Consider the following 14,848-nt stretch of genomic DNA (forward strand, 5'->3'; position numbering starts at 1 on the left):
CCTGAAAAAAAAAAATCTTTACACTCCCTTTTCCTCCCACAGTTGTTTTTCTAAACCCTTCAACCATAACATCCAATGTCAGTTCTATTTTGATGCTTCATTCCTAAGCAGTGTGTACATACATAAGTAGGAGTTGGTTGTTCCCATACCAGGCACAAAGTTGAACTCCAGCCTAGTTTGCTGTTTTTGAATTGAGAGCCAAGTGCTTGATATTATCTACTTGTGAATTTGCCTTCTTTGCCAGGCCCCTGTCCCTTCGTCAACCATTCCATCATCAGTCATTTTCAACGCCACGGATGAGTGATTTTCTTGTGAGACGGACTTAAATAGATTTTTACTGTGCTCTTCCATTCACACTATAACAACATCATAGCATCAACATCTTGAATGGCTTATTCGATTTTTATTTTGATTCCCATGCTCTATCAGTGTCACTTGCAATCTGTCTGTGGACTCCATCATTCCAGCGTTCCGTCCTTAAAATTTGCTCCCACGGATTAATGGATGTATTTTTGCTGTCATTGCTTAATCCTTCCCTGCACCCTGTAACCTGATAACATGATAAACTGTCCACTGTAGTAGCCGCTATCCCTGAAAGGGTTAATCCTGTTTCAGTCTGCTTGGCAACGCTTCCATCTATTTCATCAATTCAATCAATACTCATTGTTTGATATTAAATCACTGGGCAACATCTTGAGTTTTGATGACAAGTCATCACAACAGCACTGCAGCCATAAATTCATGTCTCTCCATCCAAAATGTCGGCATAGGACTCAAATGGCGACAGTCGTCAAGCGGGAGTCATAATCTGAGACTCTGCCAATTGAAATCCTGCAGAACAAAAAGGTCATTCTGCTTCTCATCGGACTGAGAAAACAATAACAAACTAAAAATAAATGTGCGGGCCAGAGACTTGGTCACTCATGCTAAAAAATAAAGTAATAGACTTTTTGTCTGTCTGTGAGGTTAAATTAATTTAAGAGTTAAAATTCATTGTGTTTTATTATGCCACAGTGCAGGACTTCAAACAAAGTCGGATTTTTACTCAAATGTGACTTTTCTTGGCTGTAGGAGCAATTAAAGCCAAATGTATTCTGCATTTTCAAGATTGAATTTGGGCCATTTTAACATGTGGCGCTAGGGCTAATATGTTTCGAAATGTCACAATGAGACCTCAGCTTGAACTGTCAGAGTGGAATTCATGCAAACGTTTCATCTTCCATCAATATTTGTTACAAATCCACACATGATGCAAACACTGCTGTCTCATACTTTTCCGTGAACATATTCAGAGGCCAAATACTGAAAAAAAAAATCTATTGAGTTGTCCTCTCAGTCAGTCACACTTGAAAATCTACCATAAAAAAAAAAAACTCAAATATGTTTGGTTATTTCTTGTTGTATTTTGTAACTTTACAGTGAGATTTCAATTGCTGCTTCACAGTAGGAGTGTGGAGCAGTATACAATAGTTGGTCTGTCTACAGTGTGCCCCACCTCACGCCAAATTCACCTGGGAGAGGCTTCAGCTCAACCTTGACAGATCAGGATAAGCGACGGGGTTCTTGTGTATGCGGCTAGTGTGGCATTTCTTTCATTTCCTAGTGGACTGATGTTCCTGTATGAATGACAGTGAAGTTCAGTTTCTTGGACTTTGTGTTTGGGAGCACATGCACCTTCCGCATAGAATAACAAACAGGATTCACACTGAGTATTTCAGCCGATTTCCTTTATAACTGTGTAAGAATGATTTTTTTGTTCGTTTGTTCAAATTTGTGGACAACATTCAGTCATCGATAAATAAAAATAAACAACGTATGGTCGAACATGGAAAAAAAAACAACCCACGTGGTATATATTATGCATGGCACAAACTAATCTGGCTTTCCAAAATGAAAACGTTTCCCAAGATCAGCCATCATCATGAGGCAATTGTGCAGCTGCTGCTGCAGCAGAACATAAAGCGGAGAGGGTGTGGAATCCTTTCATCCACACAAGAGCCACCTTGTGCTTGAGAACTTATGGAAACGGTTCTGATTAGAAATAACAGTTTTTGGCATGTTCGACCTCATTTGGGTCATTTGCAACTTTTACTTCCCAGTCAAAGAACTCGAACAATAAAGAGCTTGTGTAGCTTTTTCCCAAGGTACAAGTCGCTATTGTACAGCACTGATTCATTTCACTCGGTTTGCTTTTTCCCCATCACGATTTAGTTTTTCTTACTTTCCCACTCGTTTTCTTCTTTTAAATATTCTTTCCCAAACAAGTCCTCGCTGCTCTGCCGTTTGTGCCTGTTACGTCAACACTTCAATAGTTGGATCCTCCTTTTGTCCATCAGGTATTGGTCCTCTCGAGGTTCAATATTAACATGTGATGTTTTCCACTGTGTTCATCCTTGTCATTCCCAGATATGTGTTCTTGATGGGGCTCCAGGACCGCAGCGAGAAGCTCTTCTACCGTGTGCTTTTGTCAGACATTGAGAGATTCATGCCCATCATTTACACACCCACCGTTGGCCTCGCTTGCCAGCAATACGGCCTGATATTTAGAAGACCAAGGTGACACACGCACACACGCACACACGCACAGCAACGACTTATCCCGTTGAATGTGGAAAATGGCTTAAAACCACAATGCAACCAAATTACTCAAGGGGCATCGAACCTTGGTGAGAAGGTGTTCGGTAGTTGCTTTTTTTTTTTTTTTCTCAAACTGCTGTGTCAAGAAACTAAAGTGAGTGTTTGTATGCATTTATTTATATTAAATGCAATCTCTATTTCAACAAGGCAATTGTGAACACATTCTCATTGATATTCACACCACACATCTCTAATACGAGTGACAAGAAAAGAAAAAAAAGATGATGCCATAGACCAGACCCGTCTCCACGGGTGGGCCACAGGGGGCCGTGCCCACCCATCAAATTGCTTGTGGCACCTTACTTGAGGAACAATATGTAAAAAGTACAAGTCTTTATTTTCTAATGAAATGTTTACTTTATCACAGTAGGTGTGTTGTGTTAAGAAATTCTACTGTTGAGTTGTGTATCACTCATACATTAAAAATATAAAGAATCAATGGTGGGATTATATACACCTGTACTGTATATGGTTGATGGGAATCTAATCTGCAACAGTTTATCATGCCGCAAAGTAGGTCCTGAGCATGCGTTTGCGTGCATGTGTGCTAGCAATGCCCTTGCTGATGTCCCTCTCTTGACCCCTTTAACTGCACCCACTACAGCTGGTCATATTTGCTGTGTGGTTGAATGATTTATTGGTACAGTAGGTTAATGGAACACTCGAAATTGTCCTTAGGTGTGATTATGAGGGTGAATGGTTGTTTGTCTACTGTACGTGTGCCAATGCGATTGGCTGGCAACCAGTTCAGAGTGTCCCCTGCCTACTGCTCGAAGACAGAAGCACACCGGCGACCCTCGTGAGGATAAGCAGATTAGAAATTTGATGAATGGACGGAAAATCTTAAAAATATAGCATTGCTCATTTCATATTGGAACTTTGGCATTGGCACTTTGGTGTCTATCAAGCACAATTTCTCCTATAGCCTTTTGCTTTGCACGTAGCCCTCCTCGATTACTGTGTCTACACCACCTTGGTTAGATTGGCAGATAACTACCTCATCCACTCAGGCTCAGTGCTTAAGAGGCATGCCGGATAATCATCAGAAGTGCCAGAGCTGCTTGTGTGAGGATAACAATTTTGTGTAAGGATACGGAAAGTTCCAATTGTTACCAGCTGGGGTTTGTGAGGCTCAGACGTAGAAGAAAGCTACACTCCAGCAGGTTGGAAGAAAGCTCATGTTGAGCTTTTACGATTTCCAAAAGTGCTTCTCTTTCACGTTAGAGCTAACGGCCAGACACCAAACCGCACCGGCCTCTGTTACCTTTTCCGTTACGACATGCGCAGGGCGGGATCAACTGTACTGCACAAGACTCCACTGCACAGTGCACACACACATGTGGGATTCTGCCCTAATATTTCGAGAATAGTGAGTCTCAGCCCATTGCATGATGTGGAAGGGTCACACATCGGAACCCATCAAATGCACAGATGCTTTCACACAGACAAAAAATCAATTTCCGTGTTCAAGAGAGAGGGAGACAGGCGCCCACCAGCAAGACATATACATGCAGTATATACAGTACACATTTTGTGTTTTTCAACAGTACTTACCCATATTCACAACTTGATATGTACCAATGGATGAAGTCATCAAGCTTGTGGTGAAAATGTTCACGTTTGTCACTTGCTGGGTCCATTCAGTTCACTTCATTCAGGTCACTTCACAGTAGATACGCACAATAGCAGCAGGTAATCCCTACTCGTGGTGCCGCGTCACAACTCTAAAGAGAGCGCTTCAGCGTAACAAGTATGTTTGTAAGCATTTGGAATGACAATGCACTATTAATGTAAAAATAAACAGCTTCAGGATGGTGTCAATAATTTGCAGAGCTTTGCTATTCGTAGTCAATTTCTGTCCCTACACCCTGTGAAAAGTCACCTGGAAGAGACATTTGCTACTTCCATCCATCCATTCTCTGTTAAATGTAAAATGTCTTTCTGTTAAAAATATTCCCCTGTGGCCATTTAATTAGTATGCCTACAAGCCAACATGGGAGCATGCAAGCAGATCTACTAAGATTACAGTTAGTCATGAAATGACCCATATTTGGAAGTGGCGGTCAGACTTTTTTGCAAACATTTTGTTGGAAGGGGCAGATTAAAGCAAACTGCAGCAAACCGCTGAAATCAGTTCAGAGTTCACCTTGAAGAGACCGACAACACAGATCCCATCTCTTTCTCAGTTACTGCTTTCTGTTACTTGGGTTCATAGGGGTTATCAAGTGTCACTCTGTAAGGGAAAACTCATTTTAACTTCTAGCAACTGCAGTGGTCTAGCTTCCTTCCTCAAGGTTGGGTCTGGGACTGCCCTGTCGTTCTTGTCCCCATCTCTGAATGGTATTCATTTAGTTTAAATTGAACTTTGTGATTTTATTCCCTAAATACTGATAGTACAGTAGAATGATCATCCTGCTCTATTGTTCACGTCATCTAACTCGTGCACATAATAAAGTGAGTAGGTGTTGTATTCGGCAAAGATATATATTACCTTATGCTTCTGGTTTCTGGTGATGCATTTCCATATATAGTCAATGCAGTCCGCTCCCAGCAAATCTGGTGCATATTCACCCCTGTGAACAAACATACGCGACACAGCGGAGGGCATGTTACTGTTGGCAGCGAAAAGGCTGTCATGTCAATGATGGAATGAGAAGGTCCGTCAGTACTGATCCGGTTAGTGACGAGTCCAGTGTCGGACCAAAACCCACTTCCGTCAGTGCTTAGTCCGTCAGTTCAAAGTTTCCCGTCATTCGTCAGGAAAACAAATGTCCGCCTTTGACAAGTTTCCTTTGCAGTGTTAAATTACATAGGTGTGTATTAGGGTGGTCCATTTTGGAAAAGTTTGTCGGATTCGTCGGGCCGGGTCGGAAATCTTGTCGATACTATGACACAAGGATGTGTGCAAAATTTTATTCCGATCGGATAATTTTATCCCGTCCCGCAGAGCGACCAAAGTTTCCCCTATGGAAAGAATGTTACGGGGCTGAATGGTAGTACGGTTTCTCCCGTACAGTAAGGATTTTGTTTTGCTCAGTTCGCACTTGCAATAATTCAAAGACGGAAGACAGGAACGCATGTATTGCAAAAAAGGCAACCGTGGTTATCCTTCAACACTGGTGAGATTGTTGGTCCATGTTAACTGGTCCATCTGTCTATCTGTCCATCTGTCTATAATGTCCATCAACACTAGTGACACTGTTAGACCGCAAAAAAAACGAAATCCGCCGTGCGTGCCATCCCATGCCTACTTCGCGCACGGGTGCAACGCCCGGTGTCGCTCCACGACCTGCAGAAGGTGCTGTCGCTGTTCCTCGTCGCGCGTAATGGCGCCGCAGAACGCGCTGATGAGGGCGACGCCCCTCTCCGCAAAGTCGTTCACCACCCGTAGGTGACGAGCGCGCCGACGAGCCGTGGTGATGTTCGATGTCGAAAAGCGTCCTCAGCTCAGCGTCCAGTAAGAATTCCGGCGATTCTCGACTTCAATTGAAAGATATTAGCTCGCCAGTAGGTGACCGTTGTGTGTTAGGCGTGCGTTTGAGTTTGTCTCCGGCTGCTGAGAGCAGCGATGGAATGGTTAGTTAGTCAGGAGGTGATCGTTCGGGCAACATTCAGCCCAGCCAGTGTCACGCATGGCAAAATACACGGTTAAAATACACATGTTCACCCTATTGAGACCAGTTGTTATGGTGGAAACTTTGGCCGCTTTGCGGGACGGGAAAATATCATCAGATCGGAATGAAATTTTGCACAGAACCTTGTACCATAGTATCGACAAGAATTCCGACCCGGCCCGACGAATCCGACAAACTTTTTTTTTTGCCATGAAAATGTGGACCACCCTAGTGTGTATGCATGCATGTCTTCTAGTTGGACCATCATCACAGGCCAGATTAGGTCTCTAATCACTGGAACTTGGGTAAAAAGGCTTTCCCTGTGGAAACTGCAGCCTTTTCTTGTCATGCTTGACTTTACCAGTTAATCTGCTTCATGGAGCCTAAACACTTCAACATCAGCTCTATACAGAGGCCAAAGGTCAAGAGCTATTAAGTGTGAAAACACGGTGGTTTCGCTCATCGTTTGATGGGGCAGAGGGCGGAGGGACAAAGACACACATTCACATATCACAAGATTAGCGGACCTTACACGGTGTTTAATGGGGCACACTAATCTTTCTTTGTCACTTTTTTTTTCTTTCTAAAAAGGCATGTTGTGTATATACAGTAGGTTCACAGCTGACCATCTTCAGTGGTTATTAATGATTGTTTTCTTGTCAGAAAATTGGAGTGAAGCCCGTGTCAGCATGTGTCTTGTGAAGTCATTCTGGGGAATGCTCAATAAACTGTGAAACCCCTCGAAAGTGAGTTAGGCTGTTCAAGGGGCTCCATGGGTTAATGACATGCGCCACTTCGTCTTCTGAAATGGAAATGGATGATCATAGGTTGGATCATTGTTGGAAGTCAGGTAGCGGCTGAAGTTGAGGAAGTAAATGTACATCCATTAATTGTTAGGAGCTGGAAAGAAAACATCATGAAAAAATGAGACAGATTTCATCTGATGTAATAATGTGATCTATTTTACATCCGTTGGGGGTTCATCTAATTTCTTACATACTATATTTACAGTCTCAAAATTAATACTTTTGTTAGAGCACCTTTTGCCTAAATTTGGTCTTTCAATCTTTTATGAGTCCATTAACATGGCACATTAAATCTCATACCATCCATCCATCCATTATCAGAACCGCTTATCCTCGCAGTGTTGGTTTTGGATGTTTCAGTGGTGTTCCATCCATTCTCTTGCTTTTACTCTGAGATGTTTGGCAACCACGGGGAAAAAAAAATCAGGCATTGCAATCTAGAGGGTGAAAGTTGATTCTGCATTTTTACCTAACTTGAATTTTCTGTCCCTTGCAATGTACAAAAATAATTCCAATGAAGTTGTGATGTTGGGTAAAACAGCAATAAAAACAAAATGATTAGCAATTCCTTTTCGACCCACGGTATATTCATTCGAATACACTACAAGGTCAAGATGTTCAAACAGATAAAACTTTATTTGTTGTTGTTTATCAGATATCCACTCCACTCCACAATCATGCATTGGCCTCTGGATTTAGTTTGCAAATCATTGATTTCTGTTTTTATATACATTTCACACAATGTCCCAACTTCATTGGAATTGGAGTTTCTGTGTCTGGCCCATGTTGATACTTGTCATACCTTTTAAAGAACATATCTCCATCACACCTAAAAAGAATGAAATAGCCTTTCAAGCATTTTTCCATCTGTTTAAACATATCTTGCTTGCCCTGACCACCTGAAATTCAAGTTTTCTGTAAAAATAATTCTAGGTATCCGTAGAGTGTTTGGTCCTTGCTTTTCATGCCCCCTTCCCATCACCTCATTATTCCCGTATGATGTGGTTCACTCCAGCATAGTTGTCAACACAATGCATCCTTTGTAAATACAAACAGTGCAGATGTGAATATTTCAGTGGCCTTTGATTTAGCTGACAGTTTTGAACCCCATTCGAAAAGTCATTGGCAGGGCGAAGACGTTTTTATTGGTGGTTACAAAAAAAAAAAAAAATACATAAATGAAAGTGAAACCTGGCTTCATCAGGCTGAAACTCATCTAATAACCATCTGGATTCATCAGTGGCTATGATTTCTTTAGCAGTGCCTTCCTGTCCTGGATTGATCCTTTTCCTGCTGTTTCTTGCCTGCTGAGGAGTTGTGTAAGGCTGGCTGAGAATAAGAACTGGAAATTCACACCCGTCGTCTGGACTCCTGAAGTGTTCAATTTCACGCGGCCGTTCATGGTTGATATCCATCTTTGAAATTCCACAACCTCACACTCAAGTTTCAATTTCCCTCCCCCCGATCTTCAGGGTGGCTTTTTTTTTTACATTTTTGCCAAAGTGTTCTTGTAGATGTGATAAAAGACTGATAAGCCTGAGTAAACTGTTCATTATGACCCAAACCCCCCTTGAGTTTCTCCTCTCCGTAACCAGGACGATATACAGCCGGGTAGAAGACTGCGGTGGAATTAGTTTGGGGCTTTAACTGGTTCTCAAGAGGAGACTGATTCAAGCAATGTGTTGTGTGCTGGTGTTCAAAAACCTCAAAAGTGTGGGAAGGGTAGGAGGTGGAAGAAAGGAGTTGCATTGTCTTTGGAGGGTTGAACACTGGGAGGAGGATGTGAAAGGAAAGGAAAGCTGTCCGGAAAGAAAATTCCTCACGGTCACATTTCATGTCAAAGTGATGAAAGGACAGTGTTGGGCAGAAGTTAAAAAGTACTCGGTCAAGTTGCTTCTTCTATTTCGAATTCTGCAAACATGCTGCTTTTGTGTGAAGAAATGATCGTGTTGAGGAAATGTCATGGACTTAGGAACCACATAATTGTTGTGGCATTATGAACTGGCTATGCCAGGAACTCCCCCCCCACGACTGGAGCTCTTCATTGTTTGGTCATTTGTTTCGGTACTTAGTGGCACGCTGTATCCTAAATGTGCCAAAGCCGTGTCTGCAAGGAGTCTCAGTCATTTATTCCAAAGGTCTTTAGACTTGAACATCACGAAACTTACTTTGTCGAGTCTCGCATGCAGACGACAGTCTGGTTTCCCTGATCTATTTCCAAGGTAAATGGTGGGTCAGGGTAAAATGACTTCCTCTCACATTACATGGAAACATTTTGTTTTACATAACAGTTAACTTTCTTCAGCATATCCTGCATCGATGTTTTCCATGGAAAACCATTGGAGAATGCTACTTGTTAAAAAAAACAAAAAAGATCATTGCTCAAGTACTTTGCTGCGTCTCCTCTTTGCAGCTCGTGGTCATATACCACATCCGATAATAAAATCTGTTTAATTGTGTGCTTCGTCTGTTCTGGACTTCATGTTGTCATGGAATTCAGGCAGACGTAATTACAAAAGATGGATGTTGTACACTTTGATTTGCATATTCATTAAATTGAGTTTTGTTCTCTCTCCCACAGTCCTGGAGCATTTTTTTTTCTTTTCCATAACCCGTCTTGTTCAAATGCATGGTCATGCTGAGTGGTGGGTCCCTTTTCGGCTTAAAACTATTCAGGCGTTGCCACGGTGAATCATCCTCATTCACCTCTCCCTGTCCTCTGCATTGTATGCCTCAACTCCAGCTACCTGCAAATATTCACTTACCACATCTCTAAATCTCCTTTTTAGTCTGCTTCTATTCCTCTTATCTGGCACCTTTATATGCAGCATCCCTTTACCAATATCATTGCGTTAAACTAGCCCTCTACACAAGTCCAAAGCATCTCGATTTCATTTGTGTGTTTTCTGTGCCACTTGATGTAAGCATGGATTATGGAGAAGTTTAATTACTGTGCTGAGGGCCTTCAAGGTATTGCCTGAGACATATCTATAAAAGTTTTGTTGGTTGAAAATGTCTGACCATGAGATTAATAGAAAACGCTGCTTGATTGCTGGCATCAATCTTAAAATGATACAGATTTAGACAAATTGCACAACATTCTCAAGGAAACCGTCACATACTTTCATTCTTCTTGTGCACTTTTCAAGCTCTTAAAGCTACTCATGGGAACATATTTTACAGGCAAAAAAATGTGGTGGGTTTCCTGCTGTTCCTCATTGTGGCTAACCTTTACAAAGAGGACTCTGAACTCCTTTAAGGGGACAACTCCGAGTCATTGGTACAAAGAGGTAGATGAAACATGGATTAAAATGAGAAGCCAAGAGGTCCAAGCCTTCATTAAACGGAACCTTGACTCTTTGAGGGATTTACACTTCACACACAATGAGTTGTGGTTCACTGTTTCATAACTTGGGAAAAAAAATGTGAGGTGAAGTCTGAGTTCTGACCAGTTTTGATGACTCTAGGGTAGGACTCTCTCAGTGTGGTGGTTTGTGTGGCCAAAGTTGATGAGTTTATATATTCGGAACCTAACAACAGGAATCATATAAAATTTCAGTGAAGCAAGCCACAGTCCGAAGAGGCAGTCAAAACAATTAGTTACAGGTTATGGCACAAAATAAAATGTGGTTTCTTATTGCATTCCAACAATGTTATTTGTGGTCACTTGTATGTGTTTAGGTGAAAAAAAAAAAAATACCTGTGCAATGTGTTACTGGAAATGAAATGCTGTTTTCTCTGTGGCCACCGTTTTAACCTTCCAACTGTAATATTAATTCCAGCATCCCAGCAGCTGGTCTGGCAGACAAGTCTCATGTGTTCATTTTGGAGTGGTACTCCAAAAATATTTTGAATATGAGGCCTGCCTCATTTCAGGTCAGGCATCACAAGAAAAGATCATAGTCTTGCAAAAATGTCAATACATTTTATGTTAATATACAGTGCTGGGCTCATCACAAAATGTTGGCAGTCCGTCATTTGTCATCGGCCAGCGGCCGGCCCGCCAGTCTCTCATCATCAGTCTGTCATAGATTTCAGGCCGGCCCAGTCCGTCATTGTTATTTTAAGCGTGTTTCCGTCTTTGCTAAATTACAGTTCATCACCGTTATTTTAGGACCGACAGTAAAAAAATGAAAAAGTGTTGTCAAGGGTACAGGACACAATTTTCTTCATTTGTAAACAGTTTTGACCACTCCACACAATATATATAGAAACTATTTTCAACAAAGACCTTCGTTTCTGATGCAGATGATGATTTGTCAATGTGTCAAACCGCTGCAGTATAGTGGCAACTATGGCAGAGGAGGACTTATTTGATGTCAAATTTGCCTTAATTAATGGTGGCTGTTATTGGCAGTCACCATAAGTACCCAATATCATAAATGTAGGCCGGTATCGGCTCAATACCAGTACCTGGTATCAGAACTCACCAATCCCGAGCTGCAACAATTAGCATCATCAACAATATATCTTGAAGTTGTCTGAACAATCTATTTGAATGTGTCTTCCACAGGGGGATTGAGGTATAATGCTTTTGTCATGGACATGTCATTCAAAGGAAAACCTTGATCTAGCTGAGATAATTGATGAATTTTGATCATTTTAATAAGCAACGCTAGTGGCACGTAAACAAATACCGAATCATATCCAGTTTGACACACTGTGGTCTTTGATGACCATACAGTTCCATTTTTAAATTCTTATTCTGCACTGTAAAAAGAAGACTGTATCCAATTATTTGGCTTGGTCGTGGTTTTTAATCTTACCACAATAATTTGCGAGTGATAAAAAGATTTATTTCTAAGATGCCTCATCCTTAACTATTGACATTCCATTATTTTGTCCATCCATCCATCAATTTTCTTATCCGCTTATCCTCACAAGGTGCTGGGGCCTATCCCAATTGTCTTCGGGCAGGAGACAGGGTACACCCTGAACCAGTTGCCAGCCAATCGCAGACATTACATTGGAAATTTATTAAATTTTTTGTAGTCAAACCGCAAATCAGCCACATGCCCATTACAAAAGTGTCAAATTGTGAGGGCATCCCTTGTGCACAGCACTCTTCAGGTCATCCCCACAGAGTTTTAAGTGGATTCAGAGCTGGGCTCTGGCAGGGCTTTCTCCTTCAGTGCTCTGAATGTGTTATTTGGATATATGTGTTGGGTCACTGTCGTGCTGAAAGGTGAAATTCCTCTTACTTTTGGAACAGATGCCTAGGTTTTGAAGCCAATTTTTTTGTGTGGTATTTGGATCTGTTCATAATTCCCTCCACCTTAACTAAACAGCCGTTCGTTCCACCAGAAGAAAAGCAGTGTGCTCTTGCCACCATTATGCTTTACTGTGTTGTTTTTGTAACCAACAGACCATGCTTTAGAAATCCCATTTCACTTATGGGATATTTGGTGGATTTATTTAATTTTGGAGATTTGGAAGTAGAAGTTCGGGTTGCTAAATTGCCACCCAGCATCATTGTTTGAAAATATGAAGCTTATGAAACATGTTTACAAAGATCGAACCTTTGTCGTGGTTCAAAGAAGACCAAAAATTTCAAGTGTGTGATCATGACCTCTCACACTGTTGTCCCAACCAAGCTCTTCATGATGTCAGCTCAACCTTGTGCGGCTCCAGCACACTGAAGATGAAGGTAAGGAGTTGAAGCTAAAGAATGGTGACTGGTTGTGTTTAGTCTGGACACGGGTCAAAGACTGGAGGCCATCTTCTCGATGGGGCTCAATGCAGTCTCTGCCGTGGCTTTTGTGTTGGGCTGCAGGTCAGCGGCAGTGCTGTTTCATGTCATCTGGTTGTTTTTTTTTAAGGCTCAATGTTCTCGCCACACTCTTACAGGAAGACCAGACATGGTAGCTCATTGTTATGTGGTCCTCCTTTCATCTAGAAAATGAGGTGACAGCTATGCAGCATGGCTATTTCACCAGCAGCAGCAGTCCGACACATACATTTTGTCCATCAAACAATACATTGACTGCAATGTATCCCCAAGCTCATGCATATTTTTTTCCAGACTGGTTTACACAGATGTGGTAGATGAACTTGGAATCCTGTTAATCTCTGGTGTGTGCAATAATATAGCACAAAAGCCTTTATAAGATGTGATACTTCTCCTGTCGACATCAAGGGTGCCCAAGTCCGGTCCTCGAGGACCACTATCCAGCCTGCTTTAAGGCGTCTTCCTCCTCCAGCAAACCTGATTCAAATGATCAACTCATCCGCAAGCTTTGCAGATAGAATCCTGATCACGATCCTGCTCATTTGAATCAGGTTTGGTGGAGGAGCGAGACATCTAAAACGGGCCGCATAGGGGTTCTCAAGGACCAGACTTGGGTACCCCTGGTCTACATTATGAATACAAGAGCAGTACTTGAACTTCATTTCAGTTTCAGTGGTTGAATGTCTTACTGAAAGTCACACTCAGAGCTAAGGAATGCCTTTCAAGTTTTATTATTAACACAATTGTAGATAATTGTGCACTTTCATGACAAACTGTTGCTTAAAACAGTTTGATGATGGTAAAATTTCCACCCTGGATGTGAAATACAAACAAAGCAAAGAAGAAACAGCCTTGTGCAAAGTGACTGTTTGAAGTCAAGCAATTCTTTTGTTTTCTCCATACTTTCTATCTTCAAAGATACAGAATGATGTTCTGCACTATGTGAGTCTTTTAAGTGATTTAATGGCAATAAACAGAATTTGCCTTTCACCCTAAACCCTCGAAGTTCCTTCTAATTCTTTGCGATGATCACTTTATGAAGTGCAGATAGGCAAGAATGACTTCATTTCACAGCAACGCATACAGCGTGAGTGTAATCTCATCCTCTTTCTCACACTTTTCTTGATGGGGCTGTAGGACAAATGGTTTTTATGGCACACACGCATTCCCGTTAAATCTATCAGACTTTCTTAGAGCAAAAAAAATCACCCTGAAGACAAAGCAGTATTTAACAAAGTGATGATGGATTTAAAAGCTAGTGACTCCTGACGTCATGTATTCACCTCTTTGCTCTTCTTGAAATTTCTGCCAAGAGTTACATTCTCTGTGGGTTTTTAAAAGCTATTAAAACAGCTTTCCCTGTTGCTCTGCTTTGTCAGGGTCAAATGTCCTTGAGTTCAACAGCATATCAAAGTGCAGAGGGACAGAAAAGGAGACACGGATGAGGGATACGTCACCTGAAACTTTTTTTGTTCACATTGTCTGACCGAGATTAGGGCAGTCCTGCCTCTGCTTGTCCGTTTTCATCATCTCATGCAGTTGTTTTGCAGCCATCATATTGTAGGGCCGACCTTTCCGTCTCATTGCCGCTTGAGCTCCTCAAAATCCTCGCTCTAGTCTGGCAGAGAATCATGTCCTCCTGTTTGCCACAAACAGAAAACATTGCATGTTTTCTGTCTGAACTTGTGTATATATAATTTTATTACAATATATGAGTAGTTTATGATAATTGTGTAAAATGCAATATACATCATTTGCCATATGTGATGTATGGCTTTGTCACTGTGGTGTGTGTCTTTTGAACTGAAGTGAACCAAAACTCTCATTATGTTAAGACACAACCCTGTAATTTAAAACAAGACACTTGAGAAATAAACAAATAAGTTTTGCCTCGGATTTGCGTGACACAAACTTCAACTAAAATGTGTTATTCAGTTTTCAGTGTGAATAAATCAAATTTCATTGGATGTAAATATGAATTATTATAATTTGGGAGGGTGGCAGGCAACTGCTTAGCACGTCGGCCTCACAGTGCAGAGGTGCAGGCTACGGCCTTCCTGTGT

At 41.5% G+C, this 14,848-nt stretch overlaps 1 protein-coding gene across 2 annotated transcripts in view; it reads left to right on the plus strand.

Moving 5' to 3' along the window:
* Positions 1-14,848, plus strand: part of me1 (malic enzyme 1, NADP(+)-dependent, cytosolic) — a 78,945-nt gene that overhangs the window by 30,741 nt on the left and 33,356 nt on the right. For both annotated transcript variants that reach the window (XM_019856315.1, XM_019856316.1), the window contains exon 3: positions 2,407-2,556. In XM_019856315.1, coding sequence (XP_019711874.1) covers positions 2,407-2,556 — 150 coding nt within the window. The remainder of the gene's footprint in view (positions 1-2,406; positions 2,557-14,848) is intronic.

Source organism: Hippocampus comes, unplaced genomic scaffold (assembly GCF_001891065.2).
Source record: "Hippocampus comes isolate QL1 unplaced genomic scaffold, H_comes_QL1_v1.1 scaffold327, whole genome shotgun sequence".
Classification (NCBI taxonomy): domain Eukaryota; kingdom Metazoa; phylum Chordata; class Actinopteri; order Syngnathiformes; family Syngnathidae; genus Hippocampus; species Hippocampus comes.